Source organism: Bos indicus, chromosome 24, assembly GCF_029378745.1.
Source record: "Bos indicus isolate NIAB-ARS_2022 breed Sahiwal x Tharparkar chromosome 24, NIAB-ARS_B.indTharparkar_mat_pri_1.0, whole genome shotgun sequence".
Classification (NCBI taxonomy): domain Eukaryota; kingdom Metazoa; phylum Chordata; class Mammalia; order Artiodactyla; family Bovidae; genus Bos; species Bos indicus.
In genome coordinates, this window is record NC_091783.1 from 54600645 (window position 1) to 54625280 (window position 24636).

A 24636-nucleotide genomic window follows, 5' to 3' on the forward strand; every position below is an offset into this window, starting at 1 on the left:
GGTTACAGTTCATGGGTTCGCAAAAAGTCAGACGCGACTGAGGGATTAACACGCTAATAGTTTAATGGCAACATTGATCATTAGTCTGGCATATTTGCCCTCTTCATTTTTAAAAAGTCAGTGATGATGCTTGGCTTCAAGTACCTGAGCACCTCTTGTAGCAATTTCCTTGCCCATAACGCTCGTTACGCCCACACGAAAAAGCAACCCATCAGTTTTCACTCACTGAGGAAAACCAAGGATGTTTTCCAACTCAGCCAGCAAAATCGTGATTATCTCACAATCTCTCAGCCAGCCATGTTTTCACACGTGTGACTCACTGGCACATCTTGTTGTATCTTTTCTGGTTCCTTCCTTGCAAAAATATTTGTCATCTCTTCCATGCTAGCATACCATATTTTGAAACAAGTGCAGCGACTGGCCAGAATGTGGAAAAAGCTGTGGAAACCCTTCTGGACTTAATAATGAAACGAATGGAACAGTGTGTAGAGAAGACCCACATCCCCGACACAGTCAATGGGAGCAGCTCTGGAAAGCTGGATGGGGAGAAGTCAGCAGAGAAGAAATGTGCCTGTTAGACTTTACCCCAGCCTCTGACCATCCAGAACCCAAGCAAACGTCACTTCCAAAAAGAGCGATAAACCCCACCATTGTTGTTGAATAAACCGTGTATAACGGCATGTCTTTCTTTTCCTGCCAGAAATTTTTAAAAACCTGAATAGTCAACAGAGTTCAGAAGAGTTGACCAGTAATCCCTGAAGCCCCTCCAAACAAGATCAAAGATTTCCCAGTGTCATCGTACCATCATGGGTACTCAATTTGTTTTTTCATAAAGAAGATGAACATAGAAAAGAGTGTAGAAGAAGAGATATCAGTGGGTTTTCCATCAGAACCAAAATTACCTTGTCACACTGGGGACAGGAATAGGTTTCTGAAGGGAGAACACAGAAGGATGACTTTTTTTTAAAGGTTGGATTTACTTGTTATATAGAATCTGATTTGGACTTTTAGGTTTGCATTGAGGGGGACATATTAGCTAAAAGTGCATACACAATAAAGAATTCTAAGTGGTTCATTTAGAGTGACATTACTATGTATATCCTGTAAGCTGTGCTAGAATGACAACATTGCTGATAAGGTTACGAGAGGATGAATGTCAGACATCTGAGAATATGTAGGAGACTGTGTAATCATGCCATTTGTATATTCTTAATAAATGGCAGATAGACAAGAATAGGACTGTGAATGACAGAGGACAAGAAAAAGGCCCAGAGAGAGAGAGATGAAGGTATGGGAAAATGGCATTTGGACAACTGAAATTAAATGTGTCTCTTACAGATGTCTCGGAGAGTTACTTGGCCAAATTTCAGTCAAGCCAATTGGAAGCTGACATTATCGGTTGGCATTAAGAGAGTGCCCAGAGGTTTCCATTTCCAGCACAGTTTTAGAAATTGGTCTAGTGTTCAGCTTCTGGTGTAGTGTTCAGCTTCACATTTCACATTTCTTAGCAAATCATGATAAATAGTCACAAGGAGAAATTAAAGATTGCTGTTTATTAAATATCTCTTTATGAACTCAAGAAAAACTATTTAGCCTTAATTTTTTAGATAAAATATGCTGGTGATATGAAATAAAAAGTGACTATTAATTCTAAGTTTCTAATTTACAAAGTACTAGAAACTGTATCACATCGCTCCCCTCCAGCCTACACCCACCCCTGGCTTTGATTCAACTGTAAAAACATAGCTGTGTCACTTTGTAGATCAACAACTTCAGAATAATGATGGATCAATTTTATGGTCACTGAATTTTCATGTCATTCATCACAAAAATTTGATGATACCTCATGCCATATTGCAGTGTATTTAGCATCTGTTTTTATTTTGCCTGAGGCAAAATACCTATGGGTGAACTATATTTGGGAGTTGGCAGAGATGAATCTCTGTATCCTGTCTCACCAAAATTTGGTTAATGGCTTTATTTTTCCCATAATGCTGTCTTTTCTTTCTAAACATGATCACAAAAGCATTTTCCATTGGCCTATTCTTATGACTGTGTCGAATATTACATTGGTGTTTTATTTTAGCTTCTGATAAACATAAGCCATTCCTTTTAAATTTAAATGTTTCAGTCAAGCTTATCAATGACAAAGTCATCATATTCTGTTTTCTCTGTTTATTATGAGTATATGATTTTTCTAAAAGGTAGTTCCTCTTTGTAGAAAATTTTGCCAATTAAACTGCACTTATCTAGACTCTGTATATTTTTTGTTAAGTTACAAATGTAGGAAGCTCCAAATCCCAGTCCCCCACCTTTAACCTCCTCTATCAACCTCCATCTGGTACAAATCAGATTTTGGAACACAGATCCAAGGGAGTATCCAGCTGTAAGACCTAGACATGTGCCATGAATCAGGTAATTTGGAAGCTTTTAAGTCAGTCCCTTAACAGATTAACACAATCTCAGTGTTGACTGCCCAGGTCCTGGGATTCCTGCATGATGCCAGCTTCTAAAATTGGTCGTGGGGGGGTACTCCCTCCCGTGATGCGTTTCTCTCTGATGCTCTTCATGACCTCAGTGCCTGTGCCAAAAGGATATTAGGTATTAGCTGACATCAGAGATGTTTCCTCTGGAAGGAATATGAGCAAAACCAACATAAGCATTGATGTGGCAAATTTTGGTGAATTCTTGTGGTCATTAAATCGATTTCTCCTTTGGATTCAAATTGTGATGTCCCCTGCATTTCCATAATAGGAAATAATTAGACTTTCTAAAATCCAAGAAGCATTCTATTTTGGATATTTATTTTTTCTATTTATTTTCCAGTTATATGATTGATTTGCTTATGCCAAGATTCTGTCCCTGTCAGTTATTTAACAAGCTTTTTATTTAGGAACTATTTTAAGATTATTATTTGATAGCCATAGCACGAAGCAGAGGGTGATGATGCCTATAATTATAGAACTATTCCTATAAAAATAACAATTATTGGGTAATAATACCAAGAGGAACAAAATTAAAAACAGTCAAGAAAATTATTTTAAAATAGTATTCTACTTATAAATACTTGATCTAAAATATTTTATTCTCTGTTGAGTTTGACTTAACACCCCAAAGTCTATGTAACCATTACTCTTTCATTATTTCAGAATTATTTATTCCATATAATTCATTTTATAATTTTAAATGGATCTGGAGCCATGAAGTATAAGACTGCTTTTGAAGAACTGCATTAACACCCAACAACATGTGTTACTTATTGTCTCCCAAATGCTTTAGTAAGCCATATTTTATTTTGGAGAATTATTTACAATGTACGTGCAGTTCTTTCTGATACAGAAACCATTTCTGAAGTGTTTACACTGGTTTGATGTTTACATTGTCCTAATCAGTGCCTCACATACCTCCACGACCAAATTTGGCTATAGCCACATAGCTCGTTTCCTGTAATACCATGGTGTAGGAAGGGCTCACAGAGACATAAGTGCAGCTAAAGTTATTTTGATGTCTTCAGCAAAGGGTATAAGGATATTATTCGAATCTAAAGATTATTACCACCATCTCTTGGTCACTTTTTGGGAAATGGACATTTCTTGAGACTCTAACTGTGATTAGGTACAAGATTACCTTTTAATAAAATAAAATAATCCTTTGGAAAATGTATCAGAGGGCAGTTGAGAGAACATGTCTGTCTTGTGATGAGGATAAGAAGTCACAGATTAGTAGAAAAAATGCTGAATACTGGAATTTAACTTGTGGGTCTTGACATAAGACTTTTAAAACTCTGGCCAGTGACCACTCTAGCCAAGTTTCTATCATTTCCATATTATCAGCTATCATGCTACAAATAATTCAAAACCAGCATTTTACTAAAGTAAATATTTTCCCTGTTGTTTTTAACCAGATAGGACATTCTGTGTATCAGTGAGTGCTTTTGTTATGTTTGTAGTACAAGTTATTCTCTGCCAACCCATTCAGATAAGAATTGGGCAAGGGTTTTTACCAGCCCTTTCTTGTCTCCTTTGTAAGAGAGAGAAGCTTTGACCATAAAGAAGGACTGACTACATTAAAAAACATTTTAATAACAGCTGAAATATTCTTTAAAGTGTAAATTTTGTGCACTGGGAATCAACAAATTTGATGAAGCTCATACAGTTCTCACCAATGGAGTGGGTGCATTGGGTAGGAGAAACAATATGTGTAGAGAGATATAACTAGGTGTGGTATATAACCTGGAACTACAACTATGAGGGAGAATCCTCAACCATAAAGAATTTTAGAGTTTAAAACTCAAATTGTAAAGAGATCATATCGAAGTTTCTAGTTTCCTAACGTACTTAATAATTTTTTAAAAGGAAGATCTGTGAGCTATGTTAGCCAAAGCAATAGAAAAGTTGTCCTTCACCTTCTACTCCCAAGCTTTAAAGCATTAAAAGATATCTAATGTTTGTGAATATTTTAGGGAAAGCTTTATCATTTTTAAAGATACCAAGATGCTATCTATATTTAAAACTATTGTCTAGGAATTCGCCAAAAGCTATATTTTCTTCTTGATCTTTGACCAAAATGGTATAAGCTTATTTCTGGGAAGAGTGCTGAGCTCTTAAACATGGAAAGTAGATAATATGCTCTGAGTTGAGTGTTGTCTCAATGTTGTATAAATCTACAGAGACACTTGCCTCATAAAGTAGAACTGTTAGATGAATAGGAATTTTATGAACTTATTGCCTTGGAGTTCTTGGGTAAAGACCCAACCAGGATGACACTGTTGAGTGAGAACCATAAAGAAAGATTAGAGATTCAAGTTGTCTAAATAGAGTTTATAACTATGGGAGAATATGGAGAAGACCATACTTAAAAGGTTGATTTTTATGTAGGGAAAAAAAAATAGAGAAAGGGTTATATATTTGGGGCTTCCCTTTTAGCTCAGTCGGTAAAGAATCTGCCTGCAAGGCAGGAGACCTGGGTTGGGAAGATCCCCTGGAGAAGGAAATGGCAACCCACTCCAGTATTCTTGCCTGGAGAATCCCATGGAGAGAGGAGCCTGACTGGCTACAGTCTATGGGGTTGCCAAGAGTCAGACATGACTTAGTGACTTAAACCAGCACCATGGCAAATATTTACCTATTATTTTTATCTTCCAAGTAGAAGTTTAGGCCCTTAGAACTAAGCTAATAAAAATATTTAAATACCAAATATTTCATGATTGGCATCAAAATTTGAGATGCTTAGACCCATTTTATTTATCCTATCTGAATCTAATTTCCTCATAAATTGCACTTTAATTTTTTAAGAAGTAGCATCACAAAGGCCTTTCTGCAGAGCTCTTTTTCCGTATTTAGTGAGAATAACAGGCAAACAAACAAAAAGATGAGTACCAAAATAACATGGTTATTTAAAAACTTGTCATCTTTCAAGGAAAAAAAAATGAAGAAATCATCTTTGAATTATTTAAATTTGTTCCCCAGTTCCTTTTCTTTCCAACAGGTCTTGGAAGTCATGGCTATTATCCCTCAGCAGACTTAGTCATTGGCAAATTCTGTTGGAGCTGCATGCCTGTTCTTATCCTAATGGATCCCTTATTTAACCAATGGCTATTATTGACATATCAAAATATTATTCATCCCTAGCAAAGCAATAACACATGCTTATCCTTACTCTTCTCTTCTCTAGGTTATTTTTTCAAGCACTCTTTGAAAGGAAGACTAGTATTATAGAAAGGAAAGTGTCCAGATAGAGGAATTTGGGAGCTGTGGGTATGTCATTAAATATGGCTTCTCCTCGTATGGGGCTTATAAATCCTGTGTAACTCACAGGGTTCATATCAGGCTCCAAAGAGAACATATGTAGAAACTGGTTTATAAATTAAATTCCATTTCACAAACTGACACTATTATCCCAAGCTAAGAATAATAAAAATATCACAGTCATACTTTCACAACCATATGTTCACAAGTGTTATAGAAGGCACAAAACACTAATTCTAGTAGAGATACTGGGAACTTGAAATGGATAGTCAGCTCTGGTCATTGTCTTTGATTGAAAATGTTTAATATATCTCAAGTTATTGAAAAAACAAATATGAGTTCTATTTCATTCTGTAGGTCATTTTGTATTTCTTTCAAGGAATCCAATTACATTCTACATAGTATATTAAAATTTGGTCAAAATCCTCCTTGTATAAACACGGCTTTGTGTCCACAACCTTGTGAAAGATACTGACTGTATCTGAAATTATTTGAGGAAAGTAAGTTATCCTGCTTAATGTGTTAAAAGTAGACAACATTTTGGCCTAACACTGAAGTGCTTCACTGTATCTCAACAGTCTACATTTAAGTGATATTATCCTCATTTTTAGGCTAAGCACGTTCGATTGTTTTGTCTGTCATCTACTCAGATCTCTGTTTTGTCTAGTGCTATGAATGTAAATTAAAACCTTAAACATGGAGTTTTTATTCTCTGTGCCCCTGAATAGACTGTGGTGCCTGACAGACTGTCAGGGCATCATTTTGTTGTACCAAAGTTCTAGTAGCTTCAGAAATCAGAGCATCCAATGATTTTGTGGTGTGTGGGTTTAAATATTACAGTTGAGAACTGTATTCAGTGATTGTTTCCGCACACTTTTCAAATAAAAATGCATTTTTATCATTATTTTGTGTACTCAAGGCAATCTTATTTCTGTGCTGTGGTCAAATGTATGGAGGATGGGGAACATTTAGTGAATACCAGTATGGAAACCATTTCACGTTAAATGTGATGTCCATTAGGAACTAGGAAAGAAATGATTTAGATTTCGCCAAGCGATTTTTATCCATCTCTCTAAACTTTCTAAAGTGTGAAAGTGTTAGTTACTCAGTCGTGTCCAACTCTGCAACCCCATGAACTGTAGCTGTCCAGGCAGCAGGCTCCTCTGTCCAGGGAATTCTCCAGGCAAGAATACTAGAGTGAGTTGCCATTCCCTTCTCCAGGGGATCTTCCTGACACAGGGATCGAATCCAGGGCTCCCACATTGCAGGCAGATTCTTTACCATTTGAGCCACCAGGGAAGGCCACATATTATCTGTTTAAAGACTGAGATTTTCAAGAGAACTTTTCTAATAATTGTGAAGGATGCACTTATAAAATTGGCAGTTAACATGTTGAAGTTATGTCAAGGTTTGTCAATACTTCAACGTATTATACCTATTTCTTTCCCATAAGAAAATGCTGAAGATGGTCATATCTCCTTTAGTCACAGACGGGGAACAGGACTGATGTTCAAGGCCAGTTCAAGACCACAACCATGCATCTTACTTTTTAACGTTCATTTGCAAAGTTGTTCCCAGAGTTGTTCTTCCTCCATATGTTACATAGATAAGCTTTGCCAAGATAATGATGAGTTTTTACTTGAAGATAAACAACTCTCCCACAGTAAGCAAATAAATCCTTGGCACCATTCTCTCAACTTTACTCCCTGGTAGCAGTAATGCCTGGAGAAGGAAATGGCAACCCCACTCCAGTACTCTTGCCTGGAAAATCCCATGGATGGAGGAGCCTGGTGGGCTGCAGTCCATGGGGTCGCTAAGAGTCAGACACGACTGAGCGACTTCACTTTCACTTTTCAGTTTCATGCATTGGAGAAGGAAATGGCAACCCACTCCAGTGTTCTTGCCTGGAGAATCCCAGGGACGGGGGAGCCTGGTGGGCTGCCATCTATGGGGTTGTACAGAGTTGGATACGACTGAAGCGACTTAGCAGCAGCAGCAGTAGCAGTAATGCCTGGAGAAGGAAATGGCAACCCACTGTAGTATGCCTGCCTGGAGAATCCCATGGACAGAGGAGCCTGGAAGGCTACAGTTCATGGGGTCACAAAGAGTCGAACACAACTGAGTGACTCACCACAGCAGTAATGCCACGTCACACAGGCAGAATCTTTTTTTCCTGGGTTCATCTTAAATAATTGAAGGTAAGTCATTAGAGATTTGCTTTTCCTAATGGGTTTATAGGGTGTAAAAATAGTCATAGCGTCCCCCATACTGAAGAAAAAGTAAGACCACCGAGAAATTCAACTGCAGTGGTAGGACTTCTCTTTTTAAAACTGTATATAAGGTATTTGTATGATCACAGTTTATGATACCAAGGAAAATTTTGTTTCCAATATGGATGGTTAGCTGTGCTGAAAGAATAGCTATAATAAGAGTGTGAGCATTACTCTTCTGTTAGAAACTCATGTAGGGGGCTTGCATTATGATATAGGAAGCCAACACACTAATTATAATTTGACTAAGGCTTTATTGTAAGTACTAGAAAGATTTCTGAAATCATCATCGCTTTGGACCATTTTTGGAGGTTTCTGAGAGAAAGTTTGCTTTTTTTTTTTTAACCAAAAGTTTCAAAAAAAGCAGCAGACTTCAATCTCTTTAATTTCCTAGAGACATTTACATCATGAGCTCATTCACTCTTGTGAAAAAGTGAACCCAAAGGAGCGATTTGGCATCATGTTAGTTAAGACACTGGATTATGAACCCGTATTACCCAGCTTCATGGGCCCCCTTCTTATCCCTTGAATTCCGAGAGCGGTTCTGCCTGAGTTCTCTAGGCTGACAGGGTAGGTCAAAACAAGACCCAACTGAGCCTTTTAAGGGCAGTTTTCTCGTCACTGACCTTTCCACAGAACTTGGGCTTGCTTCATAGTCAGGGAAATGTAGGCAAAGGAGGGAATTGAGACACAGATTCCTGAAAATTATTAGCTTACCACTGCTAGGAAGTCAAAACCGAACTTGAAGGCTAACTTACTGAACAAATAAAGGGATGACTTATACAACATAAATGTGAAGGAATACATTGCATGAAAAGCGATTTAGATAATATTGGGGCTTATTCTTCACCTGCCCATCCAGCTGACATCCTGGCTATTTCAGAATACACCTGGCCTGTGGGACTCATGCACCTGTGCCCCCCTCTGTCTGGACCCCTCTTCCACCCAAGAATATCTCCTTCCACTCACTTCCCTAGCTTTCCTCCTATCTTTGCTTAAATATTACCATCAAAGACAGAGGTCTTATTTAAAATCAGCACCCTATGTAACTGACATCTATTCACAGTAATAGTTTCAAAGATCAGTCAATTAAAATTGGAACTACAGCTCTTCACCCCTGGTTACTCCCTATGCCTATCTTCTGCTTCACTTTTCTTCACAGTCCATGGGACGTTCCTGAGTGTATTATCTGTTCCTCATCATTAGAAGATATTTCCATGAAGACTGAGATTTTCCCCTTTTCTTTCTTCCCTACCACATGCACCCTCTCCCCTCTCCCCACTGCTGTTGCCTTGGCATCCAGAAGGGGCCTAGCAAATAGGGAGCCTCAATAAATATTTAGTGAAATAAGAAATGAGTGAATCTTAAAGACATGGTGCTCTACTGAAATAGAGCCACAGATGCAGATCACAAACATGGTCACAAGGGATAAGGGAGGGAGGGATAAAATGGGAGACTGGGATTTAAACAGACCCTGCGATATATAAAATAAAACTAGCAGAAACCTACTGTATGGCACAGGGAGCTCCTTTCAATGTTCTGTAATGGCTATACGGGAAGATACTCTAAAAAGAGAAGATATATGTATACGTATAACTGATTCACTTTGCCGTACACCTGAAATTAACACAACACTATAAATTAACTATATTCCAGCAAAAAATGTAAAAAAGAATACATTGGCTAGAACAAAATTTGAGATACAAACACTACTACTTCCCAATGTTCCTCTGTACTCCTTCACACTCTTTCCCTCTATGCCTATCCTCAAATACTGCTTTACACCCTGTCCCCAGAAAATCATATGGTATTGAATACGTCCTCTTTTTTCTGGATTTTTTTTTTCAGGTATCATAATTTTACATTTATCCATAGTTGCCGTATTTGTGGTTTATTTTTATTGTTGAGTTATACTCCAATATGAAGGAAGGCAGAAAGGAAGGAAAGGAATGATAATGATTTTATGTGTTTAAAGAGTTTTTACTTACTGAAAGATTGGGTCCCTACTTTGATATTGATAAAGATCCTCGAATTATTTTCAGATCAAGTCAAGTAAGAATTTTCAAAGTGAAATAATATGAATCTGATAAGTGTCTGTATGTTCTTAATTTTATAATGCTACCATTTTCTCAAATTGAGAATAAAAATTTAATAGATTAGTTTTGCTATTAATTTGGATTCAGATAAAATTAGGAGAAAAATTCAAGGTGCTATCTAAATATCTGCTCACTGACAAAAATTATGGATTATATTATCATGAACAGTCAGGTAATAACTGCTTAATTTACGCATAATAATTTTAATGTAACAAGAAACAAAACCCACAAAATGACATCAGCTTTCTTTATTTTAAGGCATATAATAAGCAATTATTCAAATGGTATACAGAGAAGGCAATGGCACCCCACTCCAGTACTCTTGCCTGGAAAATCCCATGGACGGAGGGGCCTGGTGGGCTGCAGTCCATGGGGTTGCTAGAGTCGGACACAACTGAGCGACTTCACTTTCACTTTTCACTTTCATGCATTGGAGAAGGAAATGGCAACCCACTCCAGTGTTCTTGCCTGGAGAATCCCAGGGACGGGGGAGCCTGGTGGGCTGCCGTCTATTGGGTCGCACAGAGTCAGACACCACTGAAGCGACTTAGCAGCAGCATACCAATTTTTTAAGCACTTCTTAATGATAATTTATAACAATATATGTAATCAAAGTGAAATGAAACTTCATTTCTCATCTTCATGTATTTATTTCAAAGCCCACCTCAGACCTTCTTATCCAATATATTGATTAGTATAATTATAAGTACAAATATTTTGACTACCATTTAGTTAATGGTTTGGTTTTCTGTTTTTGTATTTTCTGTGTGGCACTATTTTTAGACTCTTAAGTTTCATTCTCCATTGTAATGATTTGTTTTGTCACTCAGCAATGTTTATTTAAAGAAACAATTCAAATGATAAAGCTGAAATGATGAGGATATAGGAAATAATCCACAAATGACAAATAAATAATCTACTTATGTTAGTAAAAAAAATACTTTTGTACTTGAAGAGCAGATCTTTTTAGGCTTCTGAAGCTGTTTATTCTTATTCTCAAGAGATCCAAATACCATTCCAAAGTGGAGATGAAGATCATGTAAGCAGATCCTACCTTTATATTATTGAACTGTACTTCCATGTTCAAAAATGCGTATAGTGGAAGTCAAATAAAACCCAACAATGTCTTTCCATTTTTGAGTTGAGAATACATTATTTTCATGTAAATCATCAAGGTTGTTAGGTCAGTTAAGTGGATCCATTTTAAAAACTCACATTAATTACAACCCAGATTTATTGCAACCCAGCATAATGGTTGGGGTATAAGAGGAACCTAAGTGATCTCCAAGTGAAAAGTGAAATTTCCTACCACTCTGCAGATGCTTAAAGCAGATTTCATGATCCCAATATCTCTACACATGTGCCAGGAAATGTATGACCAAAAATCCTCAATGTGGCATAAAGGCATGAATAATAAAGTTAAAATAGGCAGTTTTAGCAGAGAAGTTTTTCAGAACTACGTACTTGCAAGGTAGACCAACAGGTAAAAGACCAATTCTCAGCAAAATATTTCCTCGATGTACTGTTTCTCAGTGTCATCCACATGGTGGCGAAGAAAGCCAACAGAAGAGGTGTGTTGGTTTAAATAGCAAGAAGAGAGACATTTCTATGGTGGCAAGTATCAGAACATCAAGTGAGCACGCAGATGTATGAGAAGCCAAATCAAAAGGTTCAAATGTTTACTCCATTGTCAGCCGTTAGAAAAATTATTTGCTCACTCACAGTATCCTCCTCTGAATCATGGGGATAATAATATGACCTATTTCAGAGGCTTGTTGGGAGGATTAAAGCAATTAATACAGGTGAAGTACTTAGAATTGTTCCTGGCTTAGGGTGACTGGGCTTCCGTGGTGGCTCAGATGGTAAAGAATCTGCTTGCAATGCAGGAGACCCAGGTTTGATCCCGAGTTGGGAAGATCCCCTGGAGGAGGTCTTGGCAACTCATTCCGGTATTCTTGCCTGGAGAATCCCATGGACAGAGGAGCCTGACGGGCTACAGTCCACGGGGTCGCAAAGAGTCGGACACAACTGAAGCGACTAACACAGAGGGTGACTGTGTCCTAAACGTTATTAGATAACTACACCTTAAAAACTAGAAAGCAATCAAAACAAGAAGTTATGAAACTCACACATAGAGTTAGGCAGCACTGCAAGGATTACAGTACTTTGCTGAACTTACAAAGACAATAGATGTTTCACATTCCACTTTGAAAGGCATGAAGCATTTCCTGAGAAAATGCTCAGAGTTATACACCAAAGAGAGGGATCAAAAAGCCTACAGGTGATTCACCTTTGAGGATAATGAAGTTCTCCGATTATGCCTTTAGCTGAAGTGTTTTCTGCTTTCCTGAGTGTCAGTGTGTTTGCATTAAGTTAGACTTTTGTTTTACTTATATAACCACAAATTCCACCTGTAATGAATGCATGTATTGAAACACACTTTCACAAAAGCAGTAGACACATCATTCCAAGTTCATGAATTCAGATTCTTCCTCACTGCAGACAGCAACCACTGTTCCTTTGAATCCAGAGTATTAATAAATACCTTTTTATGGAGGTATGAACTCAGAGCATTATATTCTATTCATCCCCCTAAACATTTTACTTAGATAATATTAATGAAGGTCGAAAAGAAAATTAGTCACAACGGCAGAATCACAAAGTGCATTTCTTTGTGCTGATATGTGAGTTGCCTCTAGTAACCAAAGATCAATCCCAAGTGAAGAACAATAACCTCCTAAACTGTGGTGAAGCAGCCAGGATTCTCAGCTTTGGGGGGTTGCATGGGTGGGGGAATTAGTTAAAAAAATGTATTCCTTCTTCTACCCTTAATCCAGTAGAAAATAACTCTCCCAACTAACCATGGGTTAGGAGATGAATTTACATCATGGTAAGACATTATTTATTATCCAAAAGTCAACTTTATAGTATATCATTTATTCACACACACACACACACACACACACACACACACGCACACACACACATACCCAGAGACATTGCAGCTTTGATTCCAGAGCACCAAAACAATAAGAATATCACAATAAAGTGAGTCACATGAGATTTCTGCTTTCCCAGTACATGTAAAAGTTATATATTACATTATACCATAGCCTGTTGAGTGTGCAATAGTATTATGTCTAAAAAATATATACATACCTTAACTTAAAAACACTTTATTGTCAAAAAATGCTAACCATCATCTGACAATGCAGAGTTGCCATGAACCTTCAAATTGTCAGAAAAAAAAAATACAGAATGTCTGTGAAGCACAATGAAAGGAAGTATGCCTGTACACTCTTCCCTACATTTACACAGTCGGCCCTCTGTACCTGCAGGACCCTCACCAAGGACTGACTGAGTCCACAGGTGTGGAAACTGCTTGACCAGCCACATCCACATGGGTTTTGGTACCCGTTGGGGCTCCTAGAACCAAGCCCCATGGATACCAAGGGATGATGACTCTACATAGAAACCACTATCAAAGGGTCATAACCAGTCCCTTAGGCAAATATTTGCAAACAATAAAAATAAAGAAGATTCAGGTTTTTTTTAGTGTAAACAAAATTCATCTTCCATCATGGGAAGGCATCCAGTTTCTTCATCCATTTAATAAGTTTTGAAGAAAGAGTTCTTTTCCTTGAATATGTATTTCCTTTGTTTGATTTTATGAAACATCTTCCTGCAAAGCTATTGATGTATACATTGAATACAATACAACAAATTCCATTCAATACTGGCATTGAACCATTTTAATATGTGTTTAGACCATTTCAAGGAACAAATAAGACCCAAGTAGTAGTCTTTCTCATTCAGATCTCCAGCCAGCCAGTTCATTTCCGTAGTCTAACCAACATCAAATATGGGGTTGTGTCTTCAGTCTTCAGTTCACTGTAGAAAAGACCACACGATTATCAAAATCGGGCACATAAACCGTGATCGATACAGCTGGAGTGCCACCGCCATCGCCATCACCGCTGCTGCTGTGCTGCCAAGCCTTTATTAATTGCTTCAACCTAAGAAATGATGGTTAATCGATTGATTCCAGTTCCCCACGAGACACAGCAGAAAGCATGTTATGGAAGCCTTGTTGTTGTTTAGTTGCTAAGTTGTATCTGACTCTTTATGACTCCACAGACTGCAGCCCACCAGGTTCCTCTGTCCATGGAATTTCCCAGGCAAGAATACTGGAGTGGGTTGCCATGCCCTCCTCCAGGGAATCTCTCCGACCCAGGGACCAACCCACATCTCTTGCATTGCAGGTGGATTTTTTACCACTGATCCACTAGGGAAGCCCTACGGAAGCATTACCTTATGTAAAGGCATCCAGCTGTAAGAGAACAGGATGAGGAAGAGGGAGAGTGTATTTGCCCTTCTACTCAGTGAAGACATGCACCAGAGTGACTTGAGATGGAACACATGAATCAACTGTTCCCTCACAATGTTTTAGTTCTATGGGTTTATCATAGCCTAAACTTCTCTCCTCAGTGTGTGAATCTAGTTTAATATATATATACAAATATATATACATATTTATATGCATGCACATTGATATCTGTGTGCACACATATACATATATATATACATACATACGTATTTTATTGTTGCTCTTTTGCTATTTCAAACAATGATCTTTAATATCCAGAAGACCATTTCTCTGGTGTTCAATTCAAGAAACATCTATATGTTTTAATGCTCGAAAAAAAAATCCTTGTTTTTTGTACTTATTGAAAAATAGCGCAGAACTCTATTTCAAAAGTGATTTAAGAGATTTGCCAAGATAAATTTTAAATGTGTGTGATTCTTTTTTTCCTTGCAAGAATGGCCACTTTTATATTTCAGTTCCTCTCTAAAGTTATAATTCCATTTTATTTTGGTGACTCTAGATTTACCAAACCATACTACCACTTATGTTCTCAAACAACCAATTGGTCAGATTTCATTTTGCAAATATGAGAGCTACCATTGGATAAGGAAATGGCAACCCACTCCAGTGTTCTTGCCTTGAGAATCCCAGGGACGGGGGAGCCTGGTGGGCTGCTGTTTATGGGGTCGCACAGAGTCAGACACGACTGAAGCAACTTAGCAACCATTATAGACACATCATTACTATTGGAACTTCATAAAAAATCATAAACCAAAGGTCATACTCAGTCCAGTTTCCCTGCTTCAATTAGGAAACTTTCCCATTTGGCCTTTCCCAAGTCACAGGAGGAAAAAAGTCTTTAAAACTACCCTTATTAATTAACTGAAGCTAAAAGGATTGGCCATAGAAGTCACTGTCTCAAATTCATCCTCCTTGTACCAGCCTGAGTCTCAGCACTCAATACGGTCAATACAGAGACCACCTGTTGCTCCCGCCGTTGCTCCACTCTTGATTCCATTCCCTCCAGGTCAGAACAGCTGAGACGGGCCATGATGCTCCGTGACTCCAGGAGAATGTACCCAGTAAGGGAGCTAAAGTTGACCATCCTCCCTTCCCTTGGAAAGTCTGGCTTGCTGTTTTAAGATTTTTTTTATATGGACCATTTAAAAAGCCTTTATTGAATTTGTTCCAATATTGCTTCCGTCCTTTATGTTTTGGTTTTCTGGCCATGACGTATACAGTATCTCAGCTCCTTAAGCAGGGATAGAACCTGCATCCCCTCTGTTGGAAGGTGAAGTCTTAACCACAAGACCACCAGGAAAGTCATCACGTTTGCCTTTCTAGTCTAAAATCTTCATCTCTTCCCCTCATGAAGTGACTATTTTTTTTTTTTTTCGTTGCTTCTAAAATGTAGGCATTTCACCCAATATTACACTTCTTAGGCTCAATTTTTCTTTATTAGATGCTGCAGGGCTACTGGCCAAAAAAGTTAATAACTTAGCATCTGGGGGCCCAGAGATTTTAGAAAGCTTGATCCTTAATGGCTCCATCTCTAGTCTCTAATTACATACATCATTAGCAAAGTGAAGCATGGTTTCAGGGTGTTTTGAAAAGGGCGATAGATCTGCCTGAATTCCTAGACTGATGCTAATCATAGGGGACCTGATTTCTTCATGTCAGGCACTGTGCAGAGGAGTTTCAGAAAATGGGTTTCTGCCCTAGAGAGACCAGACGGGGAAATTTAAAAGCTGCCAGAACAGGAAGTTTTTAATCACTTTCAAAATGATTCATGTAATTACAGACTATGTTTTCTTTTAAGTGATAATTTCATGGAGTATTATGGAAATGAGATTTGAACTCAGAAGTCTTTTTTTCCACCAACCTGTCACTTCAGATTCTGTCAACATTAGAAAGTGATTTGATGGTTTCAACTATCATTTCCATTGCTTTACGGGTCATTATCACTGCCTCATTCACTCATTATTAGGTAGTTATTAAAGACACTTGTCCTTAACAATATAGGAAATAAAGTGGAAAATAAAGAACTATTCTTGCCCTCTTGACATTTACAATCTCTTTGATTTGAGATACAGACATGGAAATTTAACTAAATACACACTTTTTATGATTAAAATGCCTATCAATGGCACAGAAAATACAAGCAATGGAGGAACAAGAATGGTAGAGGGGATCTGTACTGTTTGGAGTAAGTGTTGAAGCCAAGACTGGGCTTGCTTTATACCAAAGAGGAGGGAAAAGATACCTACATTTATTCATTCATTTATTCATAAAGTATTCATACATCAGATTTCAGGGATTCTGTCAGTGGTAAGCAAGATCAATACAGTTCCCATTCCCAAAGAACTGGGAGACAGACAGAAAACACAGGATTACATAAGTATTCACGGACTGGATTCTTACTCAAGTGGGATGAATGTCAAACATGTTCAACAGGGGTCACGAAGCCAGAAGGTGGTGGGGGAAGAAAGGCCTTACCTTGTAGAGACAGCCTTAGATACCTTTGTCCCGGGAGTTTCAGGCCAGAGCGCCACCTTGGCTTTTAGTTCTTTGTTCTAAAATTGAAAACAAAAAAAAACAAAACGTGCAGAGATCACACAGGCAGCACATTTACTGGTCCCACACTCAGTAATCCTGGTTGACCCACACCTACATCCCTCCTCAGCAGTCAGTTTGCTGTTCCAGTCACTCTGTTAGAACACAGAACATAAGCGTGTTGAGGCCCTAAATATCACTTCCAAAAACACACACCTTGAAAAATGCCTAATTTACCAAGGGATTCAAATTTAGTATTTTGGCTTAGCTTCTGAAATTCAGCAGCTGAACTCTGTTTCATTTTACAGTTTCTTTTATAGGGACAGATGCAAAGAACTTCATGAAAGAACTTTATTAAAGAACCTTTTGAAAGATATCCACAATATTGATTACACATTTGTCTTTCTGGTGCAATCTCTTGATTAGAAACTCCATGAACACAGGCACCATCTGTTCTTTCGGTTCATGGGATCCTTAGTTTCAATTTTCTCATCGAAGCCTCTGTTTCTTCCTCTCTATACTAGTGGTAAATGATACACAGCCTATCTATCATATACAAGGTGGAAGAAACATATCATATGATCATATTTCAAATCTGGATGCACCTTGGACTTCCTTGGTTTACCTGGACCTATAAGACATGGTGAAATTGGCGAGGTGGAAAAAGGGAGAGAAAAAGCATGGAGGCACAGTTCTGAAAGCGTAAGGCTGAGATCAACAGTTTTAACATCCCCTGGGAAACTGACTGGTTCCAAATAGGAAAAGGAGTTCGTCAAGGCTGTATATTGTCACCCTGTTTATTTAACTTATATGCAGAGTACATCATGAGAAACGCTGGACAGGAAGAAACACAAACTGGAATCAAGGTTGCCGGGAGAAATATCAATAACCTCAGATATGCAGATGACACCACCCTTATGGCAGAAAGTGAAGAGGAACTCAAAAGCCTCTTGATGAAAGTGAAAGTGGAGAGTGAAAAAGTTGGCTTAAAGCTCAACATTCAGAAAACGAAGATCATGGCATCCGGTCCCACCAATTCATGGGAAATAGATGGGGAAACAGTGTCAGACTTTATTTTTCTGGGCTCCAAAATCACTACAGACGGTGACTGCAGCCATGAAATTAAAAGACGCTTACTCCTTGGAAGGAAAGTTATAACCAACCTAGATAGCATATTGAAAAGCAGAGACATTACTTTGCCAACAAAGGTCCGTCTAGTCAGGTCAGATCAGATCAGATCAGATCAGTCGCTCTCTCGTGTCCGACTCTTTGCGACCCCATGAATCGCAGCACGCCAGGCCTCCCTGTCCATCACCAACTCCCGGAGTTCACTGAGATTCACATCCATTGGGTCAGTGATGCCATCCAGCCATCTCAGCCTCTGTCATCCCCTTCTCCTCCTGCCCCCAGTCCCTCCCAGCATCAGAGTCTTTTCCAGTGAGTCAACTCTTTGTATGAGGTGGCCAAAGTACTGGAGTTTCAGCTTTAGCATCATTCCTTCCAAAGAAATCCCAGGGCCGATCTCCTTCAGAATGGACTGGTTGGATCTCCTTGCAGTCCAAGAGACTCTCAAGAGTCTTCTCCAACACCACAGTTCAAAAGCATCAATTCTTCAGCGCTCAGCCTTCTTCACAGTCCAACTCTCACATCCATACATGACCACAGGAAAAACCATAGCCTTGACTAGATGGACCTTTGTTGGCAAAGTAATGTCTCTGCTTTTCAATATGCTATCTAGGTTGGTCATAACTTTCCTTCCAAGGAGTAAGCGTCTTTTAATTTCATGGCTGCAGTCACCGTCTGTAGTGATTTTGGAGCCCAGAAAAATAAAGTCGGACACTGTTTCCACTGTTTCCCCATCTATTTCCCATGAAGTGGTGAGACCGGATGCCATGATCTTCGTTTTCTGAATGTTGAGCTTTAAGCCAACTTTTTCACTCTCCTCTTTCACTGTCATCGATAGGCTTTGAGTTCCTCTTCACTTTCTGCCATAAGGATGGTGTCATCTGCATATCTGAGGTTATTGATATTTCTCCCGGCAATCTTGATTCCAGTTTGTGTTTCTTCCAGTCCAGCGTTTCTCATGATGTACTCTGCATATAAGTTAAATAAACAGGGTGACAATATATAGCCTTGACGAACTCCTTTTCCTATTTGGAACCAGTCTGTTGTTCCATATCCAGTTCTAACTGTTGCTTCCTGACCTGCATACAAATTTCTCAAGAGGCAGATCAGGTGGTCTGGTATTCCCATCTCTTTCAGAATTTCCCAGTTTATTGTGATCCACATAGTCAAAGGCTTTGGCATAGTCAATAAAGCAGAAATAGATGTTTTTCTGGAACTCTCTTGGTTTTTCTATGATCCAGCAGATGTTGGCAATTTGATCTCTGGTTCCTCTGCCTTTTCTAAAACCAGCTTGAACATCAGGAAGTTCAGGGTTCACATATTGCTGAAGCCTGGCTTGGAGAATTTGGAGCATTACTTTACTAGCGTGTGAGATGAGTGCAATTGTGAGGTAGTTTGAGCATTCTTTGGCATTGCCTTTCTTTGGCATTGGAATGAAAACTAACCTTTTCCAGTCCTGTGGCCACTGCTGAGTTTTCCAAATTTTCTGGCATGTTGAGTGCAGCACTTTCACAGCATCATGTTTCAGGATTTGGAATAGCTCAACTGGAATTCCATCACCTCTACTAGCTTTGTTCGTAGTGATGCTTTCTAAGGCCCACTGGACATCACATTCCTGTGGTCATGTATGGATGTGAGAGTTGGACTGTGAAGAAGGCTGAGTGCCGAAGAATTGATGCTTTTGAACTGTGGTGTTGGAGAAGACTCTTGAGAGTCCCTTGGACTGCAAGGAGATCCAACCAGTCCATTCTGAAGGAGATCGGCCCTGGGATTTCTTTGGAAGGAATGATGCTAAAGTTGAAACTCCAGTACTTTGGCCACTTCATGCGAAGACTTGACTCATTGGAAAAGACTCTGATGCTGGGAGGGATTGGGGGCAGGAGGAGAAGGGGACGACAGAGGATGAGATGGCTGGATGGCATCACTGACTTGATGGACGTGGGTCTGAGTGAACTCCGGGAGTTGGTGATGGACAGGGAGGCCTGGCGTGCTGCGATTCATGGGGTCGCAAAGAGTCGGACACGACTGAGTGACTGATCTGATCTGATCTGGGAACCTATTAAGACTGCACATCCTCAATTCCCAACCAAGCCATTGAATCCGAAACCCAGGGTGGCCAAGTGATAGGTTTAAGATATCTGCTCACATAGGAAAGCCTATTGGACTGAAGGAGTGGTTTTCAGTGTTGATTGTATATTGGGATTACCTGGGAGATTTACAACCTACTGATGCCTGGGTCCTACACCCGAAGTTTCTGTTTCATTTGGTTGCATTCAGTGTTCTGGAGGTCTCAGAACTTCACAGGTGATACTAATGTGCAGTGAAGATGAAGACCCACTGAACTAAGGAAAGCCAAGACAAGATATGAACTTTGCACCTTCTCATCCCTCAGCATCTACATGGAATAATAATGAAAAATGAAGCAAAATTCTTCCTACATGAATCATTTCACTGTGATATTTCAAGAGTTAAGTGCCTAAATCTCACCAGGAAAGGTATTTCGAATGTGACAAACTGGTGATGAAGGTGTTCCTTGTATAATGGAGATAAATTGAATATGCATTCCAAACAAGTGCCCTCATTTATCAGGGCCAAGTACAAGACTCAGAAAAACTCCTTTCTGTACAATACTTTATAAGTCACGAAGCACAACCTGAAACTCAATATCATGATGACAACAAGCACTGGAATAAAAATATTGCTGTGGCTGGACAAGTATGTAGAAATTATTGGGAGTTTTTCCCAAACAAACTCCTACTTTCTCAAGTTGTTAGGTTCCAAAAAATACAGAAGTATAAGTGTTATCATCTTAGACATTTTCACATACTTCAACTTCTGTGGTGATTTATTTCATCAAATAGAATTAGGTCTTTAATTTTTATTCATGGACTTTCATATGCTTTAATTACATCATTAGTTTACAAAATTATAAATTAATGGCCAGAGTAAGTCCACCATTATTGAATCTACCCAAGGATAGTTCACTGATACAATTTTCCAAAAGAACTGAATTTTTGCATACTTAAACTGCTAGAAAAACAGTCTTGGAAGTAAATTAAATTTTAGGGATGGTGGTGATTACATAAAGTAGGATACTCTTCAAAGTCTAGAAAATGGAGTAATTTCTGAAGATGCATCTCCATATGAGCAGGTCATTAGTTAAGACGTTAGAAATGCATGAAATGTAAGATAAATTTCAGAGCTGTAAATTAAGATGATGAAGATACGCCAAGTAGAAAGAAAAGTAAGTAATTTTGGCAGAGTTAAGCAGAAATTTCCTGGTGAGACTTAAAAGAGGTTTAAAATCCTCAAAGATTGAAAAGAAAAAAGAGAGCAGATTTAGATGAGTGAATTTTTATTCCCCTTGTGGAGGGGAAAAAAAAAAAAATCCCTGCTAGGTTAGAAAAAAAGTATTTGTTTTCATGATTCAAAACTCTAGAAAATAGAAAAAAAATTAATGTAATAGCTGTGACAATGGCCCAAATACATATAAATGACCCTGAAAATTTAACATTATAACTATTCATTTCTAAATATATATGCTAAGTGTATAGAAATAAATATCATTTCTAAATTTATATACCTATGTATATATTTTGCACATACACACACTTATTTGATCACGCAGATAAGTAGATAGTGGGGGAAGAAAAGCTTGTGCTTCAAGCCAGGAAGACTTGAATGCAGCTGAGTCATTTTGAACAAGTGTCTTAATTTCTCCAAATCTCAGTTTACTCCCTTAGGGAATGTAGTAATTAATAACTTTCACCCAAAGTAGCTTTGAGGATTAAACAAAATGAAATATGCAGCATGCCTTCAAAGAGACACGCGTGTTGATTATGGATGAGAAAAAGATGCTGTCTATGTGGTTTAGAAAGTTGACATCTTTAAAAGGGTTGTTCAGCTCTGGTGATCAATTTTTCATAAACAGAATCAGCTCACACTGTTATTTCAAAATAGGTCATGGTCTTAAGTTTGTAATGCAAGTACACCCCTGCACATGTCACTTCAGTTTAAGACCTTCTTAACAAAGTACTGACCAGGGCTAGACTAGAAACAGGCTCACTCCAGATCAAGCACTCACTCAATTCAGGTACCTAGTTCAAGAGCACAGGCTCAGAGATGCCCTTCCTGACTCCCATCACTTTGTAACTGTCACACTGTTTTGCTCTTCTTGGAGCAGTTACCCCTCCCTAATTAAGCTGTGCATTGATTTGTTCATGTATTTATTGTACACATCTTCAATTAAAATAAAGCTAGATGAGGTCAGGACAGTCTGTCCTGTTTATGCCATATATTTACCTCTTGGAACATTTCCTGGTACATCATAAACACACAAAACTATTTGCTGAATAAATAAATTAATGTGGCTTGGATGAGTTTTATTAAAGCTGAAATGGGCATTAAAACATTCCCTGCAGGGCAGGAAACTATTTATCTGCTGAAGATAATACATTTCAAAATCATAAAGACATTCATCAATACCACTATAATTTGAAGACTTTTTATGTAAAAAAGTGTTAAAAAAATAGTAGTTTGACTCAGCTTCATACAGAGAATCTTAGGCAGTACTGAGAGATGCTGTCCCATCACTATGGGTTTTTTTTTAGTGAAGAGGCTATAGGAATTGCAGCCTTGTATAGATGGACTGCACGCAACCAAGAAGTCTCATGAAGGGAATGCAATCTGTTGCTTCCTCCTATTACACTGAATGGCTAGTCAGCAATTATTTGCTAAATTTGAGGATACAGAAGCAATACAATGGGAGCAAAACATTTTTCTGGTTTAACTATTACACCAAAAGGCCAATTGGCCTTAGTAGTGTATGGGTCGCCAGGTTACTTAGGACAGTAAAATTAGCTTTGGGGATGATGCAGATAGAGACACAACTAAAGAACATAAGATTGACTTAGAAGCAGTAGCACCCTTGATGCCCTGACTGTGAAGAGGGCTGGCACTTAATTAGGGATGACCAGAGCCTAAAACCATAATGAAAGATCAAAAAAAGAAGACAACCTCTCCAATTGAAATGTACTGCAGATTATGATGGAATTCCCTGGTAGCTCAAATGGTAAAGAGTCTACCTGCAATGCGGGAGACCCAGGTTCAATCCCTGAGGCCACCCACTCCAGTATTCTTGCCTGGAAAATCCCATGGACGGAAGAGCCTGGCAGGCTACAGCCCGTGGGGTCGCAGAGTCAGACATGGCTGAGTCGTCACTGAGTGAGAGTGATGGATTATGATAATTAAAGCAGAAGGAGCCAAACAGGCAGATACACCACTGGCACTGATTCGCAGCGTAGAAATTTAGCCTAGGATACATAGGTGTTTCAAATTCATGATGGAAGGCCAGACTGCTCAATAGGGAAACAACTAAAAAGTTAGATCCCTACCTCACACCTGACCGCTTTGAATTACAAATAAACTTGGATCTGAAGGAGAATCCCAGCTCAAAATGGGAATCTGAGCACTAGTGTTTTTCATCCCAACTTTCTTAGATTTCATTAAAACAATTGCAAAGGATTTTTAAATGCTCAATTCCCTTAATAATAAAGAGGGTAAAAAAGAGGGCTATTAGCAGGTCAGAAATGTCAGAACTGAAGGACTGAAAGTGAGCTGAAGGTGCAGCTGCGGCAGCTGAAGGAGATGTCTGACCCAGCAGACACGGAAAATCAGAGCATGTACCAACAATCTTAAAGACGGATCTGGTCTTTGAGTTACCAATTCTGTTTCTACGGCAGCTGAAGGAGATGTCTGACCCAGCAGACACGGAAAATCAGAGCACGTACCAACAATCTTAAAGATGGATCTGGTCTTTGAGTTACCAATTCTGTTTCTACGGCAGCTGAAGGAGATGTCTGACCCAGCAGACACGGAAAATCAGAGCATGTACCAACAGTCTTAAAGATGGATCTGGTCTTTGAGTTACCAATTCTGTTTCTAAAACTTTATCTTGAGGAAGGAAGCAATTATACAAATAATCAGTAAAGTACTTGTACAAGTACATTGAGTTCATTGCTGTTTACAAAAAGCTATCCTGGAAAGCAATCCAACAGTAGGCATGAAGTTAATTAGATTATTCCATAACAGTACGGTGGAAACTTTGGTGGCTAATTAAAAGGATAATGTTAATTTAATTTGACTGGTAAGCAAAGACCTTCTTGTTATACCTTAGAATGGCCTAAGGGCCTTTCATGATCTAACCCCTTAGATTAGAAGCACCCACAATGGCCTCCTGTCTGGCTACCTGACATGCCCTACCACCCAATGTCCACGAAGTTCACACTGAAATTCATTTTTCTAGAGAGAGTCTTCCCACCCACCAACCTAAATGGCCCACATACACTCCTCCACCCAGGTGTCATTGCCTGAGCGTCTTATCCTTTTCCTGCAGAACCTTTCCACGATACCATTAGTTACATGTTAGTGTATTTCTATCTGTCTCCCTCACTAGATACTACATTCCAGAGAGCAAGGTT

The 24636-nt window shown here is 38.7% G+C and overlaps 2 protein-coding genes across 11 annotated transcripts in view; one reads left to right on the top strand and one right to left on the bottom strand.

Moving 5' to 3' along the window:
• The window catches only part of RAB27B (RAB27B, member RAS oncogene family), a 198146-nt gene that overhangs the window by 169807 nt on the left and 3703 nt on the right, over positions 1–24636 (top strand). For 6 of the 7 annotated variants that reach the window (XM_070779104.1, XM_019986904.2, XM_070779105.1 and 3 more), the window contains one exon: positions 389–6651. The exons of the other annotated variant lie outside the window; for it this stretch is intronic. In XM_070779104.1, the coding sequence (XP_070635205.1) occupies positions 389–578 (190 nt within the window). In that variant the 3' untranslated portion in view covers positions 579–6651. Of the gene's footprint in view, positions 1–388; positions 6652–24636 lie in introns of those variants that run through there. 7 annotated transcript variants of the gene reach the window in all.
• The window catches only part of CCDC68 (coiled-coil domain containing 68), a 58141-nt gene continuing 47342 nt past the window's right edge, over positions 13838–24636 (bottom strand). For all 4 annotated transcript variants that reach the window (XM_019986942.2, XM_019986941.2, XM_019986940.2 and 1 more), the window contains 2 exons: positions 16976–17052; positions 13838–14004 (listed from right to left, as the gene is read on the bottom strand). In XM_019986942.2, coding sequence (XP_019842501.2) covers positions 13947–14004; positions 16976–17052 — 135 coding nt within the window. In that variant the 3' untranslated portion in view covers positions 13838–13946. The remainder of the gene's footprint in view (positions 14005–16975; positions 17053–24636) is intronic.